The 15,050-nt window shown below is 48.2% G+C and overlaps 1 protein-coding gene across 8 annotated transcripts in view; it reads right to left on the bottom strand.

The window, feature by feature from the left end:
• The window catches only part of Mprip (myosin phosphatase Rho interacting protein), a 116,067-nt gene that overhangs the window by 39,108 nt on the left and 61,909 nt on the right, over window positions 1-15,050 (bottom strand). For 5 of the 8 annotated variants that reach the window (XM_031352724.1, XM_031352723.1, XM_031352731.1 and 2 more), the window contains exons 4-7: window positions 9,863-10,014; window positions 6,010-6,094; window positions 2,190-2,430; window positions 1,091-1,247 (exon numbers count right to left, since the gene is read on the bottom strand). In XM_031352724.1, the coding sequence (XP_031208584.1) occupies window positions 1,091-1,247; window positions 2,190-2,430; window positions 6,010-6,094; window positions 9,863-10,014 (635 nt within the window). Of the gene's footprint in view, window positions 1-736; window positions 1,248-2,189; window positions 2,431-6,009; window positions 6,095-9,862; window positions 10,015-15,050 lie in introns of all 8 variants that reach the window. The other 3 variants (XM_031352722.1, XM_031352721.1, XM_031352720.1) reach the window with 1 other exon arrangement.

Genomic DNA, 15,050 nt, shown 5'->3' with positions numbered 1-15,050 from the left:
CCCCCAGCAAAGCAGACAGATGTACTTTTAAAGTCTCCTGGGGGAAAGACTTTAAGTCATGGATCTTTAGAAACCTGTCTGGGCGTTAAGCAAGAAACCTGGCCTGGACACAAAGCACAGCTCAGAAATATGGTAGAGAATCTTGGGGTGGGGGTGAGGGTAGGGGACGACAGGACTCACAGGTAGGATATTCCCTAGTCCTCAAGCTTGGGCTATCAGGGCAGAAGAAAAGCAGGCAGAAGCCTATCTTTTCAGCAGTAAGTACTATATCTCTGCCAATGGTGGGAGGCCATTTCAGCAAATCCCAGAGGTTTTGTACCCAAGACACCCAGCTTTTCTGGCTGCCTCTTGCATGTTGGTGGGAAAGACTTATGCTGCCCCCTCACTTTTCTGTATCTTGGAATCTCTTCAGTGCCCAACTGCAGAACTGCCTACATGAGGAGGGCCTGGTCCCTATCTGCAGCTCTGAGTCTTCTCAGAGAACAGAAATTCTCTCTGAGAAGAGAGAAGGCCAAGAAGCCTAAGATTCAGCCACATTTGGCTGATCTGGGAAGCACAGCCTACAGCAGCCAGCCTGTAGGCACTTAGTCCTATACCTGGCTGCCAGGAGCTGAGCTTGAGTTCCACAGTCTGGATCCCAGAGAGGAAGTGCTCCATACACTGAACAGAAATCATGTTCCTGAAGTACACTTGTGTTTGTACATACATGATTTTAACCCTCTAGTGCCCTCCTTACCTCCGCTCGTTGCCAAACAGACGGGCCACCTCTTCCCTGCCAGGGCTCCGGGCCCGAGTCCTATGCTCCAACCTCCTTCTCTCCACCTGGAAGGCTTCTCGATGGCTGATCCGGATGGCCTTAGGGACGTCGGCCAGGGCGGCATACTGCCTGCTGGCTTTAAAGGCAAAGGTGCTCCCCAGTATCTCTGTTCCCCACCCCCCAGCACTGCTGGAGTCCATGTGGTTGGGTGGCCTGCCGGCCTCACCCAGGCTGTCAGGGCAGATGCTGTAGACCATGCGGCTTGGGGCTGGAAGACCTGGGGAGTGAAGGGGGTAGCTGAGCTCCTGTGAAGGCGATCCAGGACAACCATACCTGCTGTGTGGGGTGCTGGGGCTGGGAGGGGAGAGTAGTGGGGGCAGCTGCTCCTCAGCCCTCAGGTCCTGCTTGGCCTTCTCTAGGGAGAAGTAGCCGCTCTCTACCCGTACTTTCCGACCACCATCCACACGGTCCCCACTTATGGTGCTTTCATCTAGAAGGCAAGAGGAAGCTTGCTCAGACTGCTGTCAGTTCTGTCATGAGAACTTTCCAAAAGCCCACACATGCTCAACCAGGAGCTGCCTCAATTCCCTCCATATTCATGCTCCACAGCTATGAACCACCCATCTCCACAGCCTTTTCTCCCTACCCTTTCCTCCAGTCTGGTTACTTTGCAGGCAGGCCGTTTTGTACAGTTCTGGTGGGGGAGCAGGACCCCATCCTAACCAATGGTTTCTTACCAGACCACAGGAAGAAACCAACCAAAAAAACATCTTTCAGGCTCTTAGTACATGTTTGAGGCAGGGAGGAGGCCTTTTGTAGGCATGACGTAAAGCACATGGACTTTAAATGTGGATAGGTGTGTATGCTAAAGAACTCTAATTGATGAGGTAACAGAGGAGACTAACTCTGCTAGGGCAGCACAGCACGGTAAGTGGAGAGGGCACAGTAATGTCAATGGTGTCCTCCCGGGCCCTTCTTCTTAGCCAGGAGCTGAGCAAGATGGTAACAATGAGGAAAGGGGCACTGCTGTCCTAACTGCTATCCCTCTAAAGACAGGAAGCACCCAACCCAACAGGTTCTAAGAGCCAATGAGGAAGGAACCTGTGGTACAGGAACAGAGTCTCACAGAGGCAGAAAGAACAGTGTTTATAGATCTCCTGAGGCTAACAGAGTAGGTGCTACACCTTTTCCTTCACAGGTGAGGTAGAGAAGATAGGCTGAATCTTAGTCATGCCAGGCCAGTGCTGCTCAGAACTGATGATGCACGATGTACAGACAGAGGAAAAGTTCAGGACCCATGACGGGACTTTAGTTAGGGTCCTGTATCACATGCCGAGGGTCACTTCCTATCTCCTGGATGGAGACCCACTCCAGCAGTACCAGACAGATCACCACAGCAAGGAGGCCTGTGGGCTGATCAGCTGCTGCTCACCTTCTTTGCTTTCTAGCCCTGGTTCCCGGGGGGTGCAGACAGCAGGAGGTTGGCTTTGGCTGGGACTCTGAACTGGACTCAGGCTGGCCCCATCAGGTTGGTCTTTGGCTCTCATTTCTTCCTGCCAGAGCGTGGATTTGGTGGTGGGGACTTTCTCAGCGCTGGGAATACTGCTGCTGCTGCTGCTACCACTGCTGCTGCCACTACTGCTAGTGACAGCCATCTTAGCAGGCCCAGGTTCCTGGAGAGAGAGTAGTGAGGGTGGTAGTATAAAAGCACATAGCCCAAGCTAGCATACAGGTCCTGGCTGCAAAATGGTGTTGGGGGATGAGAAGCCATTTTTTTCCTGATCATGGACCCACCAGTGCCTTGTCCAAGTGCCTTGGTTTTTACCAGAGCCAAGTCATCAACTATCTAAAAGCTCTCTCTGTATACTACCAGACAGTACCTAGAATAGCAGCCCAATTTTAGGGGTGAGCCCTCACAAACAGAATTAATAACCTATAAAAGAGGCCAGGAAATCTACTTTGCCACTTCCATCATGTTAGAGAGAACCAGAAGTGGGCCCACATCTGCTGGCACCTTAACCTTGAACTTCCCAGTTTCCAGATCTGAGAAAACCCCAAATGTCTATGGTTTAAATGCCTCACTCTGGTACTCTGTGAATAGCATCAGGACCGATATGAGACACACAACATCCCACTGAACTTGCACACCCACACCTGTCACATGCACACCTTGTTCTCCAGCACAAGCCGTTCTTTATTGGTAGCCCAAGTTATTTCCCAGTTTTCCCAGGGCACAGAAGTGGTACGGCCCTAAGCAGAACTCAGCAGACATATAAATCCAGTTTCTAAGTAAACAGAGAATTGGACTCTTTAGATGTTGAACCCAGAAAAAGACAGAGTGGCAATCCCAGCTGTGCTGTAGTACCCACTCGAGTTCTGTGCCCAACCATTCTGCAGAGGGGGCTGCCAAGAGGGTGGCTTCAGCTGATTACTATCTTGCCACAAAGACAGAGGGGATGATATATAAATATCCACAGCCCAGTCCCATGTAGTCTCAAGCCAAATAATCAGACCTGACCCATAGCTCTGATCCCAAAGGAGCTTGTTCCCTCTCCTGTATCTGGAGGGTAGGTAAACAAATCCCCACTCTTGGGCTAGATCCTTTCCCTTCTGAGTAGGTGGATGTGGCCACAAAAAGGTATGGAGGCTCAGACCACACAGAGCCAGCCTGGGTCAGCAAAGGGTATAGAAATCCAGGTTGGCTGCAGCCTATTCCCGAAGAGCCGGCTGTCATGCTCATTCTGTTAAGTCTGTGATGAACCCTGGCTGCTATCACAGGCACTGAGAAGGACTTCCAGAGCCAAGGAAAAGGGAGTAAGCTCAGGGGTGCCATTCTCTACTTCTCTGGCATGAAAATGGAGCAGAGGCCACAGTGAGAAGGAAGCCTTGAGGTAGATGGCAGCAGAGACCTTATAAAATCATGAATCTTAGAAATGAACAGCGAACACTCAACATATCCAGATACAGAGCAAGGAGTATCACCCGGGTCAAGGGCCTTGAGCCTGTGGGACTGGCAGAGAGAAAAGCTGCTCTCCCATATGAGCTACAGACTCTTAAGAGAGCTAGTAAACTCTTGCTCTCTCTTGTCTCCCTCTCTACTCCAGGCCTTCTTTTCAAGGACTTATATGTCTGGTGAGCATCACCTCTATCCTCTAATGAGTTTCTTAGGGTCAAGCTGAAGAACTTAGCTTGGACCCAGCAGAAACCAAGCTTCTGGTCCTGAGTGGTTTAATCTGAAACTCTTCTAGGCTTTGTACAGGGACATGGGAGAGAGATGGAAACTGAGCTTCAGGCTCACTCGCCACATAAGTGGCTCTGATAGCAGGCTGTTTAAGTGTGTGTGGGTGGACCCAGAGACTTCAATCCAAATGTAATCCTTGTCTCTTTCCTGAGACTCACCAGAGGTTAGCTGTGGGGAAGGGGAGAGGCATGTCATAACACTGGTAGAAGAGGCTAGGAACTCTGTGCCCTAGTTCTGAGGCATACCCTCAGAGAAGGGGTGATTTCCTTGTTCTGGGATCATAAGGCTCTTTCTACTAGCCAGAGAGTTGGAGTCTGGCCACAGGGCAGCTTCGTTTGGAAGGGACAAAGTTGTGGGGGAGGGGATACACCCAAATTTCTAGCCTGACCCAGGCTGTCTCTGGTACATAGAGAGTTACCATATTTGGAGGCAGAAGCTCTATGCTGCAGTGCTTCCAAGGCATCACCATGGAAACAAGGCGTAACCCTAACCACTGTTACTCAGCCAGGACTTTTCTCTCAAAACCAGGCAGCTTGGGAGATTTGAGCATTAACTGCTGCTCCCAAGCAAAAGGCTCTACTTTTAGTTTCTGGGAAACTGACTACATTTTAAAATTTCTTTGATTGCATGTTTTAAATGACTTCCAGTTAGGGGTATTGCTCTCCAGGGAAGGCTGGCTTGGGTGCCAGCTGGGGCTTCTTGGGTAAGGATGACATGCAGGATAGATGCTAGTCAATAGATGCATTGGGCTTTATTGTACTAGTAGGATTAACTGTTCACAGCAGTCTAGAGATATGGAGACTCAGGTCAGCAGCCTCTGCCTGTCTCACTTCTTGCAGCCCAAGAAGCCAGAGAAGCCAGCAAAGACGGCTTGCCCAGGGACTCAGGGTTCTATGTTGGGCTGCCCCTCTTTGCTTCCACAGGACTCTGGCTTGTGATGCCCAGAAGCCCTACCTACCTTGTTCACTCTTGTTTTTGTTTTTGTTTTGTTTCTTTTGAGACAGGGGTTCTCTGTGTAGCCCTGACTGTCCTGGAACTCACTCTGTAGACCAGACCGGCCTCGAACTCAGAAATTACCTTGCCTCCGCCTCCCAAGTGCTGGGATTAAAGGCGTGCGCCACCACCGCCCGGCCCTTGTTCACTCTTAGGACTGACTTGATTTATCTAACCTAGGTCAAACTCCTGATGAAAGCAACATTTGGCACAGAGGGGAAAAGATGAACATCAAGTACCTACAATTATCCTAGCAAGAGGCCCTTGCTGGAAATTCAGTGGTGACTTCACCCTTCTAGAGCCTAAGGGTGTGGTGAATACAGCAAGAATGGGGGCAGAGTACCTCCTGCCATGAGCCCAGAATACTGGCTAGGAGGAGAAAGGAATGAGGATGAGGGGGACACAGGGAGGAAGAGAGGAGGGAGAAAGGAAGAAAAGGAGGGAGGGAAGCAAAGGGGGGAGAGATGGAGGGAGAGAGGGAAGGACTGGACCTGGTTGGGCTGCCCTAGCCACCTAGCTCTGGTCACACAAGAGTCAGGGCAGGGACCCACCAAGTCTCACCTTCCCTGTTGCTCAGGGTTACTTCTCTCCTCTGTCGGTGGCAGAAGAGTGCACCATTCTTTCCTTCTCAGAAGTAGATGGGATGGCCAGGGGAAGGGACACATGCTAAGCTGCTCCTGCTCAGTATTTGCCTGCTGGCTCAAACCCTCCTGATTTGGTGATTGCACAACCAGGCAATGACTGGCAGCCAATTAGGGCTACTGGGGCAGACACTGGCTGAAAGGAGAAAAATCTGCAGTTCTATCAGCAAAGTCCCCATGGTGGCTCACCTCAAGAGTAAGAGGCTAATAAACCAGGGCATTCTAGCAGGCTACTCTGCTCAGTGGCCTATGGCTCCTACGGTACAGGCAGGATGGAGGAAGAGGCATGCCGAGTGTGACTGCCTCAGCCCTGGCCACATCTTGCCCTCACTTCTCCCCAGGCCCAGTTCCACTAGGGGGCACGCCACCCAGCCTACCTGTGGGGTAGGTGGCTCTACTTTCCGTTTCTTCTTCTGGTTCTGCTTGTTGGTTCGAGGATACACCATGAGCATCTCTAACCACCTGGGAAGACAGGATGAGAAATAGTACCAGGTAAATCCCTGCCTTTCAGGACCTAAGACTCCAAGCCTTGCTGGAGTGGTAAAGACCTCAGCTCTTAGGCACCCTTTCTGGCGATACCTACCCAGTGGTCAGACACTGAGCAGGTGAGTGTTACTCCAGATCAGAGTGAGGGAGCTGTTGAGAAGGTGTCATTTAACAAGTCAGGAAAGCTTGGGCCATATCAGGACAAGGCTAGACAATGACCCTTCCATGGCTACTATGGACTCAGAGCAAGATGACTTCTCGATTCTGACAAAGAGGGTGGAGTCAACCAAGCGCATCATGGAATGGAGGGAGATCACTGTCCCATTACTGGCCTAGTCTCAACTTTAAAACTGCCCACCCAGATTTGGATTTGGTGATTGCACAACCAGGCAATGACTGGCAGCCAATTAGGGCTATGGGGCAGACACTAGCTGAAAGGACAAAAATCTGGAGTTTTATCAACAAAGTCCCCATGGTGGCCCACCTCAAGAGTAAGAGGCTAATAAACCACACTACCACCTACACAGGAAAAATGCCACACACTCTAGGTTTAAACAAGACTACACAGTTGCCAAGGATCCCTTACTACAGCCAGCATTCTAGAAAGCTATCCTGGGCCAGCAACAGAAAGCGTGGACCTGGTAGTAGGGAAAGAGTTATAGACAAAAGGTTAAGACCCCAGATCTGGCACTGCCACTCTATGTAACCATATCCTAGGCGGCTCCTATTGCCTTTGGGGCTCATCGCATTTCTGAGACTAGTGGCTAAATGAGAGCATGTCCAGAATTTCAGAAGGACAGAGGGACTGTAACACAAAAGAAGGCCTGCTTTTGAAACCTGGCTTCAGCTAAGGCCAAGTAGGGGCACAACAGCCAGCCTTCCTCTAGACAAGCAATAACTTCAGGAACTACAAAGAGAGACAGGGCTCTAAACTTCACAGAACACCAGAGCCCAGGCTGGGTCCAGGCCTAGAGCAGTGATGGTGCTGGCCACATCCATGTACCTATCAGTACCCCAGTTCCTTGAGGTGCTTCTATAATTTGGGTTTGTTGCAGGGTGGGGAGAGAAGCATTGCATTGCTTTTTGGAGCAGTCTTGGGAGCTGGTAGCTAGGGAAGCCAAGTTTAGTGTAGGGAACCATAGCTGCTGAACAAAGGGCTGCTCACCCCAGCTCAACCCATGCTTAGGGGTCTACAAGTTCTAAGAGCACAAATAAAGGCTTACTCCCTCTGAGCCTCAGGGGTGCTTATAGGCCACTTCTCCATGGCACCAAAGAGAGGAAGGAGTTACATCTGGAAGACCAGCAGATGGACAAACTTCCTGGGGCACTGAGCTCCTATCCTCTTGTTCCATCCTTTCTCCAGGAAGTCTGGATCTTAGAACTGCTCCATGTCTGCTGATATTTCTTTTGGATATTTGAGGTCCTGCGTGCGAAGGGAATGACTCCTACAACTTCACTAGAATCCTAAATCAAGATTATCTTCCCACAAGGACCTCAAGTATGTGGGGTACATGGCAGGGGTTGCAGAATCTCTCAAGTGTTTAAAACTTCCTATGCTCTATCCATTGTCAACACCAAGGAGCCTTGGCAGGGTGGAGTCATCAAGAGGAACTCAACTGCTAAGTTAGCTAGGGGCTTGGGAAGAGTTTGAGGAAGGGAAGCTGGTGACTCTTGGTCACTGCTAAGCTTGACATGACGAGTGTCAAAGAGTTGTCAGGGCTGAGCCATGATAGAACAGGTCTACATTCCTATCTCTTCCTTCCTCCCCCAATTTAAAACAAACAAGGATCTTGCTATGTAGCCTAGGCTATTGGGCTGTCCCAGAACTCTCCTCTTGCCTCGGTCTCTCAAAAGTTGGAATTGCAGGTGCGTGCTACCACACTCAGCTACATGTGAGTTTGTCATGGAAGCCCAACATATTTAGATGTGCCAGAAATGTTAGGAACAACAACCCAATGAAGAGATGAGGGTCAGTTAGTACACATGAGGTTGGTGGGGAATTATTTTCTCCAACTCCAGAAAGAGAAGCTATCAATGAGAACGAGAGAATGGGCAGAGCTGATGGCAGGGCAGGGAGAAGAGAATGCTAGCCTCTGGCTGAGCCAGACAGCAAAAATGAGCCCCAACCAATCTTTTAGAAAAGTTGTGTCAAATATGGTCCCAGCAGTCCAGAAGCCACTCGTGGCATGAGGGAGGGAGGCTGGGTAGGTGGTGATGTTCCTGCTCTACCTGCTTGGTGAAAGTGTCTTCTCTTTAGGAGCTGGTTTTTGATGTGACCAGAGCATCATGGGCCTGTGATGTAGGCCCATGGGGCCTGGAGTACATAGATGAAGAGCCGTAACAGCACTGGAGAGGGCATCGAGATGAGAGGAGACAGAGAAAGTAAGGGTAAAGTGCCTGTTTTTGGAACATTTGCGCCATGCCTGACTTCTCTGAATATCAAAGATCCCAGCATGTGGGCAAGGCTAATGAAGCTAATGTTTGGGTCAGAAGAGGGGTTTCAAGAATGAGGGGAGAGAAAGAGTTTCAATTGACTTGCTATAATTATGGCCATGACCTACCATATAAGCTGTGGATCCCAAGAAGTACAAGCCTGCATACAGGATTTTCAAGCTTCATGTCTCTGGTACCTTGGTCAGTTAATGGTCATTAATAGCCATGTCTATCTAGCAGACCGTTATGGTATGCTGACAGAACAGATGACAGAGAAGTAACCAAGGAGAGTGGCTCAGAGTAATGCCAGGACCCCAAGGTAGTTGTCAAAGGACCAATCAGTCAGATGCTAAACATCAGCTCTCTGAGCCACAAGGTATCATCGACCCAGTCCCAGATACTCCTGCTTGTCCTAGAGACCTCTGACTCCCTTTTCAGTCCCAAATGCCATTCAGGCCCTCTCCTAGATCCAAGTCTAGGAGGGTGAGGCTCTCTAGGAAAATCCACTTGGCACATGTGTGCTAGATTGGGCCAGGTAGCATCAGCTGCAGTCAGAAGTACAGACAGTCACTCATACCTGACTTCTCCCTTACCCCTGGACCCTCAGATTGCTTGGTATAGAGCATGGGTTCATTAGAAGCTCTGCAAACTCTTAAATCTTGGGTTCTGGGTTAAACTCAGGAAGACACACAAAGCACTCCCTTCAGGTTGTCCCTAGAAGCCTGGAAAGGAGAATTCTCAGTCACCTACCAAAGGATATCTCTTGGCCAGTATTGTCTGGCTTCCCGAAAACCAACACTAGAGATGCAAGTAAAGGATGCTAAAAGAAGACAATGCTCCCAATGGCCTTGTACTTGCTTACACCAGATGGCTTCGTGTCCTTACTTCCCTCTACCCTGTGCCATAGCCTATATCCCTCAACCTCAGACTGATTTCTTCCAGAGCCTTGATGACACACCTGCCCTCTTCCAGTCTTATAGGATGAATGGGGTTCATCACCGAGGACAGAAAATACATGCATGTGAATCATCTGGAGGTTTTGGTGCTACATAGGATGTTTTTCAAAGGGGCTGCCACGTAGGCTGACTGATACTCAGCCTGGAAAAGAAGGCTTATTCTATTTGAGGGGAAGGCATGAGCAGTACTGTGTAGCTGAGTACCAGGTAGGCACAGGGTACGGATGGGGGTGTATGTGTGGGGTGGGAGGACAATCAACCAGTAAAGAGTTCTGAGGAAGACCTAGAAACCCTGGAGTCCCCAGAAATGGGTGGGCAAACAGACAGTGCCTCCTTGTGGCTCTGGCCGACTTACCCACTGATGATCTCCTTGGTTTCTGCCCTGATAAAATGTTCCTTGTCAGGTGTCAGGATGCAGAGGGAGAACTTCTGCCCTGTGCGGGCCTCCCCATCCACCACATCTGTGCACTGGTTCATGTTGATGGTGCCCTGAGGGAGGGTGGTGGGCTGCAAGTACAAAACAAGTCACTCAAAAGGGGTGGTGTCAGGTCCCACAGCCAGCAGCAGGATCTCCTTCAGTCCTCAGCCTTCACAGCACCACTTCCTACCCACCCACCCACGGTGGGGCAAGTCAAGCTGGACTTGTGCAAAGGACACCAGCTGGACTTTACTTTCTACATGGAGAACAGTGTCCTGGCTTGCACTGGAGAAGGAGGCAGGACAGTGAGAGAAGAGCTCAGTGAGCAGGACTGCTGGGGAGAACAAACAGCCAAGATCCTAGTCTCAGATCAGTGAGGAAAAGCTTCAGAAATAGATTCAAAATAGGAAAGGAAAAAAAAAAAAAGACATTAAGGAGGTTGTAAATAGAACCACATCTTTGAGCACTAGCTTTAAGATTGGGAGATAGACCCAAAGGCTCACCCACACACGTCCGGGCTTTAAGGAATCCTGCAGAGACTTCTTGGAGGGCAAAGGTCAACATACATGCACATATGGATGTACACACATACCTTTTAAGACACTGGAATGTTTTAACACAGATACTCTGAGAAGGCAGACAGGCTGCAATGTATCTTATCATGCCAGTTCCTTCACACTGCTAGATCCCATCGGGAAACACTGGCATAGCCTACTCCAGAAGCCACAGGTGGGTGGACTTTGGGGCAGACAGCAACTTCTCACCAAACTATCCAAGGTCTACTACTTGGTGGGCTTCCTTCCTTAGCACTAAATGCTTACAGCAGCAGTTGGGACACTTGAGGTTGGCCTGCCTCCCTCCGCAGCTCTAAAGATCAGTGTCAGTACTAAAAACTGGACAATGAGTAAAAGATGCTGCCTTACAGCTGAGGGTAGCCACGGTCTCAGCGCTACCTCCCTGACCTCAGCTCTATTTCCTTTAGAAAGGGTTTCAAAACAGTCAATAAAAGGCAAAGACAGCCAGGCATATATGTGTGTGTGTGTGTGTGTGTGTGTGTGTGTGTGTGTGTGTGTGTGTGTGTGTGTGTGTGTGTATGTGTGCGCGCGCATACCAGGCATATGTGTGTGTGTGTGTGTGTGCATATCTGTAATCCCAGAACTTGGGAAGTAGAGTAATGAGGCCTGATGAAAGTGAGGCCAACCAGGTTAGCCATAGAGACGATATCACAAAAAAACAAAACCAGAAAGACAAACTAAGCTGGGACAGAAGGAAATTAACACTCCCTTTAAGTAGTGTTTTTGATGCTCCCACTGCCCCAGTGCTAACCAGGAGGCATTACTGGACCCTATCACATACTCAGGAAACAATCATCAGGAAATTTTACAAAAGGAAGGGATAACTATGGCTCTAGAGCCCAATCCACTCACAGGACTTACTATGAAATGGGAACAAACTATTCCCAAATTAAAATTTCTCATTCACAGCTAATTTCTCTTTAATAGCAACTTTACTGAGACATAATTTATATCACACAACAGATCTGTTTACAGAGTACAGTTCAATGGCTACTCTGCATTTACAGAACTGTACAGTACTCACCTCTATGACCTCAGAGCTTTAGCCAGCATTTCCCTCTGTCTTCCTGCAGTCCCCCTGCCTCATCACCCATCAAATACTTTATCTAAATGGAACCACACCATGTAAAGCCCTTTGTGTCTGGAAGCTCCTCCTTCCTTCACCGCACTCTGAAAGTTCAACAAATCACTTTTTGTCCAGGTTGAATCTATCATGCGGAAAAGTCCCATTTTGCTTTCTCATTTTAACACCAAAGGACACCTGGGTTGTTTCCACTTGGAACTGTTGTAATACAACTGCTATGGATACTCATGTTCATGTGTTTGAACAGCCACATTCTTTCGCTGCTCTCAGGTGGATAGCTAGATGTGGAATTGCTAGTTCAAATGGGAACTGTATGTTTAACTCCTTCAAATGCAACAGACTATTTCCTAAAGTGGCTCAATCGTTTGACCTGACTTTCATTCCAGCTGTGAAAAGCTCTGGAACTAAAACAAAACAAAGCAAAAAAGCAAGAGTGACCTCCAACTAGGCGTGGATGCAGCACAATATGCTTGCACTCACCTTACACCTTGTTTGAAACAGTGTCTCTTTATTGTTCACCACTACATGAACAAAGGAAGCTGGTGGATAGGTACTACCACCCTAGTTTTATGTGGACTCTGGAGATCTGAATTCAAGTCCTCACACTTGTGGGGCAAGCGCATTATCCACTGGGCCATCTCCCTCACTCCACTCCATATTACCTTTCTCCCTTTAACTGGTCTTCTTTTTTAATGGGAGTAACATAAATGACAGTTTTATAAAGGCATTATATTATAATGAAAGCTATTTTTCTTTTTTCAGATTTTTATGTTTATTTATTTAGCATACTTTCGTGCGCACTCATGTGTGAACTCGCTGAGGCCATAGCACTTGTGTGGAGGCCAAAGAGTAACCATGAGGAGTTGGTTCTCTCCTTCTACCATGGGATCCTGGGAACTGAACTCTGGCCATCAGGCTTGGTGGCAGGCACCTTTACCATTTGTGGCACCTTATGGCCCTTAGTTTTAAAATTAGTTTCCACCTAGTGTTTTCACACATACTTCATTTTTATTGATTTTCATGAATTCCCCTCCTCTCCCTGCCCCACCTCCACTGTGCCCTGTGCCCTAGTTCTTCTCCTGCAACTTTGCTCTGCTCTTTCCCCCATCCTCCCCACTTAACAAATCTCTTTTTCCTAGTCCTATGTGCCCTCTTTCTAGTTTTCTGTCTTTTATTCACATTTCTCTAACTTGGACACTCATATTTAGCAGCTAGAGCTAGGATCCGTACACGGGAGAGAATCCTGAGGGCTCTGCCTATTTGAACCTAGGTCACCTCACTTAAAAGTAATGTTTTCCACCCAGATCTATCCATTTTCTTGAAATTTCACAATCTCCTTTTTCTTTTCTGTTCAATAAAATTCTATTTGTATATGTGTACCAAACTATTCTGAGACTCCATGTTACTTAGTGAGAATGGTAATCAAGAAAATGACAATAAACCCTGGTGAGGATATGGGGAGAGAGCAACCCAGTGCTGGGAGGAGTGAGTGCAGCCACTACAGAAACGAATGTGGAAGCTTCTCAGAAAACTAAGAGCAGAACTTCCTATGATCTAGCTAGACTACTCCCAGGGAGGTGCCCAAAGAATGTCTTCTACTACAGATACCTGCATGCCTACATTTATCCCTGTTCTTTTTACAATAGCAAGGAAATGGAATCAGCTGAGATAACTGGCCTTAACTTTTAAAATGAATAGTTACCATGTAATTCCACCCGCTACTCTCAGGCAGTAGGTCAGGCTTGTGCTGGCAATGTGCTGAGACAGTGCCACTCAGAGGGATAAGCACTAGTGTCACAGCAGCACTAGCACAAGTGCTACTCGCCCTATCCTAAAAAGAACCCAGGTTCTAGCCCTACCCTAACCTCTTGCTGAATATGCCTATAGCCCCAAGATTTGGGAAGCTCCATTTCCCTTATACCGCCTTACAGATGGGGAGGAAGGACACTGAGAAACTAATATGCTAGAAAGTAGCTATGCAGGATTGGAACCCAAGTTCTAAAAGCAAGGCCAAATATTTATGCTGTAACCTAAATTCAGGCAGAACAAGGTTAGTAACTCAGGTCTCCAAAGACACAAGGCTTCTCCTAAATTTTCTTGTTAAAAAAAAAGGTGGGGGGGGGGGCGGCGGTGCGTGCCTTTAATCCCAGCACTTGGGAGGCAGAGGCAGGCGGATTTCTAAGTTCGAGGCCAGCCTGGTCTACAGAGTGAGTTCCAGGACAGCCAGGGCTACACAGAGAAACCCTGTCTTTGAAAGAGAAAAAAAAAAAAAAACAGAGAGAGAAGAGAGATTTGACATTTGACAGCCAGTGCTTCTATATTATAGTTATAGGATCAGCTGCAAGGCATCCCTCCAGCTACCTGGTCTCCAGTCCTCTTCTGGTTCCCATACTGCCAGAGCTAAGACAGCAGAGCTATTATAAGCTGATGGTCATGTAAAAAGGAAGGTGGCAAACTAGAGTGCGAGAGACAGGACAAGGGTTTCTCATCAAAGATGAGGCAGAGTATACCGAGAGCCTAGCCCTATCCTAGGTCTTCTGACAGCTGGCCTGGATATGCACTGCATCCAGGAAACTGTCAGGGGCCAAGGTGACCCTCCTGAGTTAGGACAACTCTGCTAAAGCAGTCTTGCTACTGGAAGACTTTCCACTATATCCTAGCAGGTGTACTTTGAGGAGAACCAATCCATGAACTTTTGATCCCCTTTCTTCTACTTGTCTGACCACTGATATTACAAGTGTACGCAATATACTTGGCCCACCCTGTTTGTTACTGATCCTGGAGATGATCATGAAAAGCATTTAAGCCAGAAAAGAGGAAGAGAATGGGATGAGCTGCCAAGTGAAGCTGGTTAGTATGGTAAGGGGTCGTTTTTTACAAGTAGCTGCTCTTATGGAACCAGAGGTGGCTCAGAGGCCACACAGTTGTTATCATCCTTCATCAAATGGGAAAGGAAACAACCCTACAGAAACCCACTTTCCCCCAGGCATAGAGTACTACTTCCCAAATCTGAAACTCTAAAAGGGTTTGTCAGAGTGAAGCCTGACCTACCTACTGTCCGAGGTCCTGGATCTTTCCTTTTTTTTTGATGATTTGCTCTTATTTGACGTGCATCAGTGTTTTGCCTATATGTCTCTCTGTGTGAGTGTTGGATCTCACAGACACTTGTGAGCTGCCACGCAGAGCTGGGTCCTCTAAAGGAGCAGCTGCTATCATCATCATTACCACCACCACCATCCTTCTCCTCACCCTCTTCTTTTTAAATTATTTTTTGTTTTCAATACATCCTGACTGCAGTTTCTCCTCCTTCCACTACTCCCACCTACTCATTACACCTCCAACTTCACCTCTCTTTTAGATACAACTCCTCATCCATTTCCCTTCAGAAAAGAGCAGGCCTCCCCAGGGGTGTGTACTGATCTCAAGGTATTGGTTTTTTTTTTTTTAGATATTTTCTTTATTTACA

This window comes from Mastomys coucha, unplaced genomic scaffold (assembly GCF_008632895.1).
Source record: "Mastomys coucha isolate ucsf_1 unplaced genomic scaffold, UCSF_Mcou_1 pScaffold5, whole genome shotgun sequence".
Taxonomy (NCBI): Eukaryota; Metazoa; Chordata; class Mammalia; order Rodentia; family Muridae; genus Mastomys; species Mastomys coucha.
This window is presented reverse-complemented; position numbering and strand designations above follow the sequence as displayed.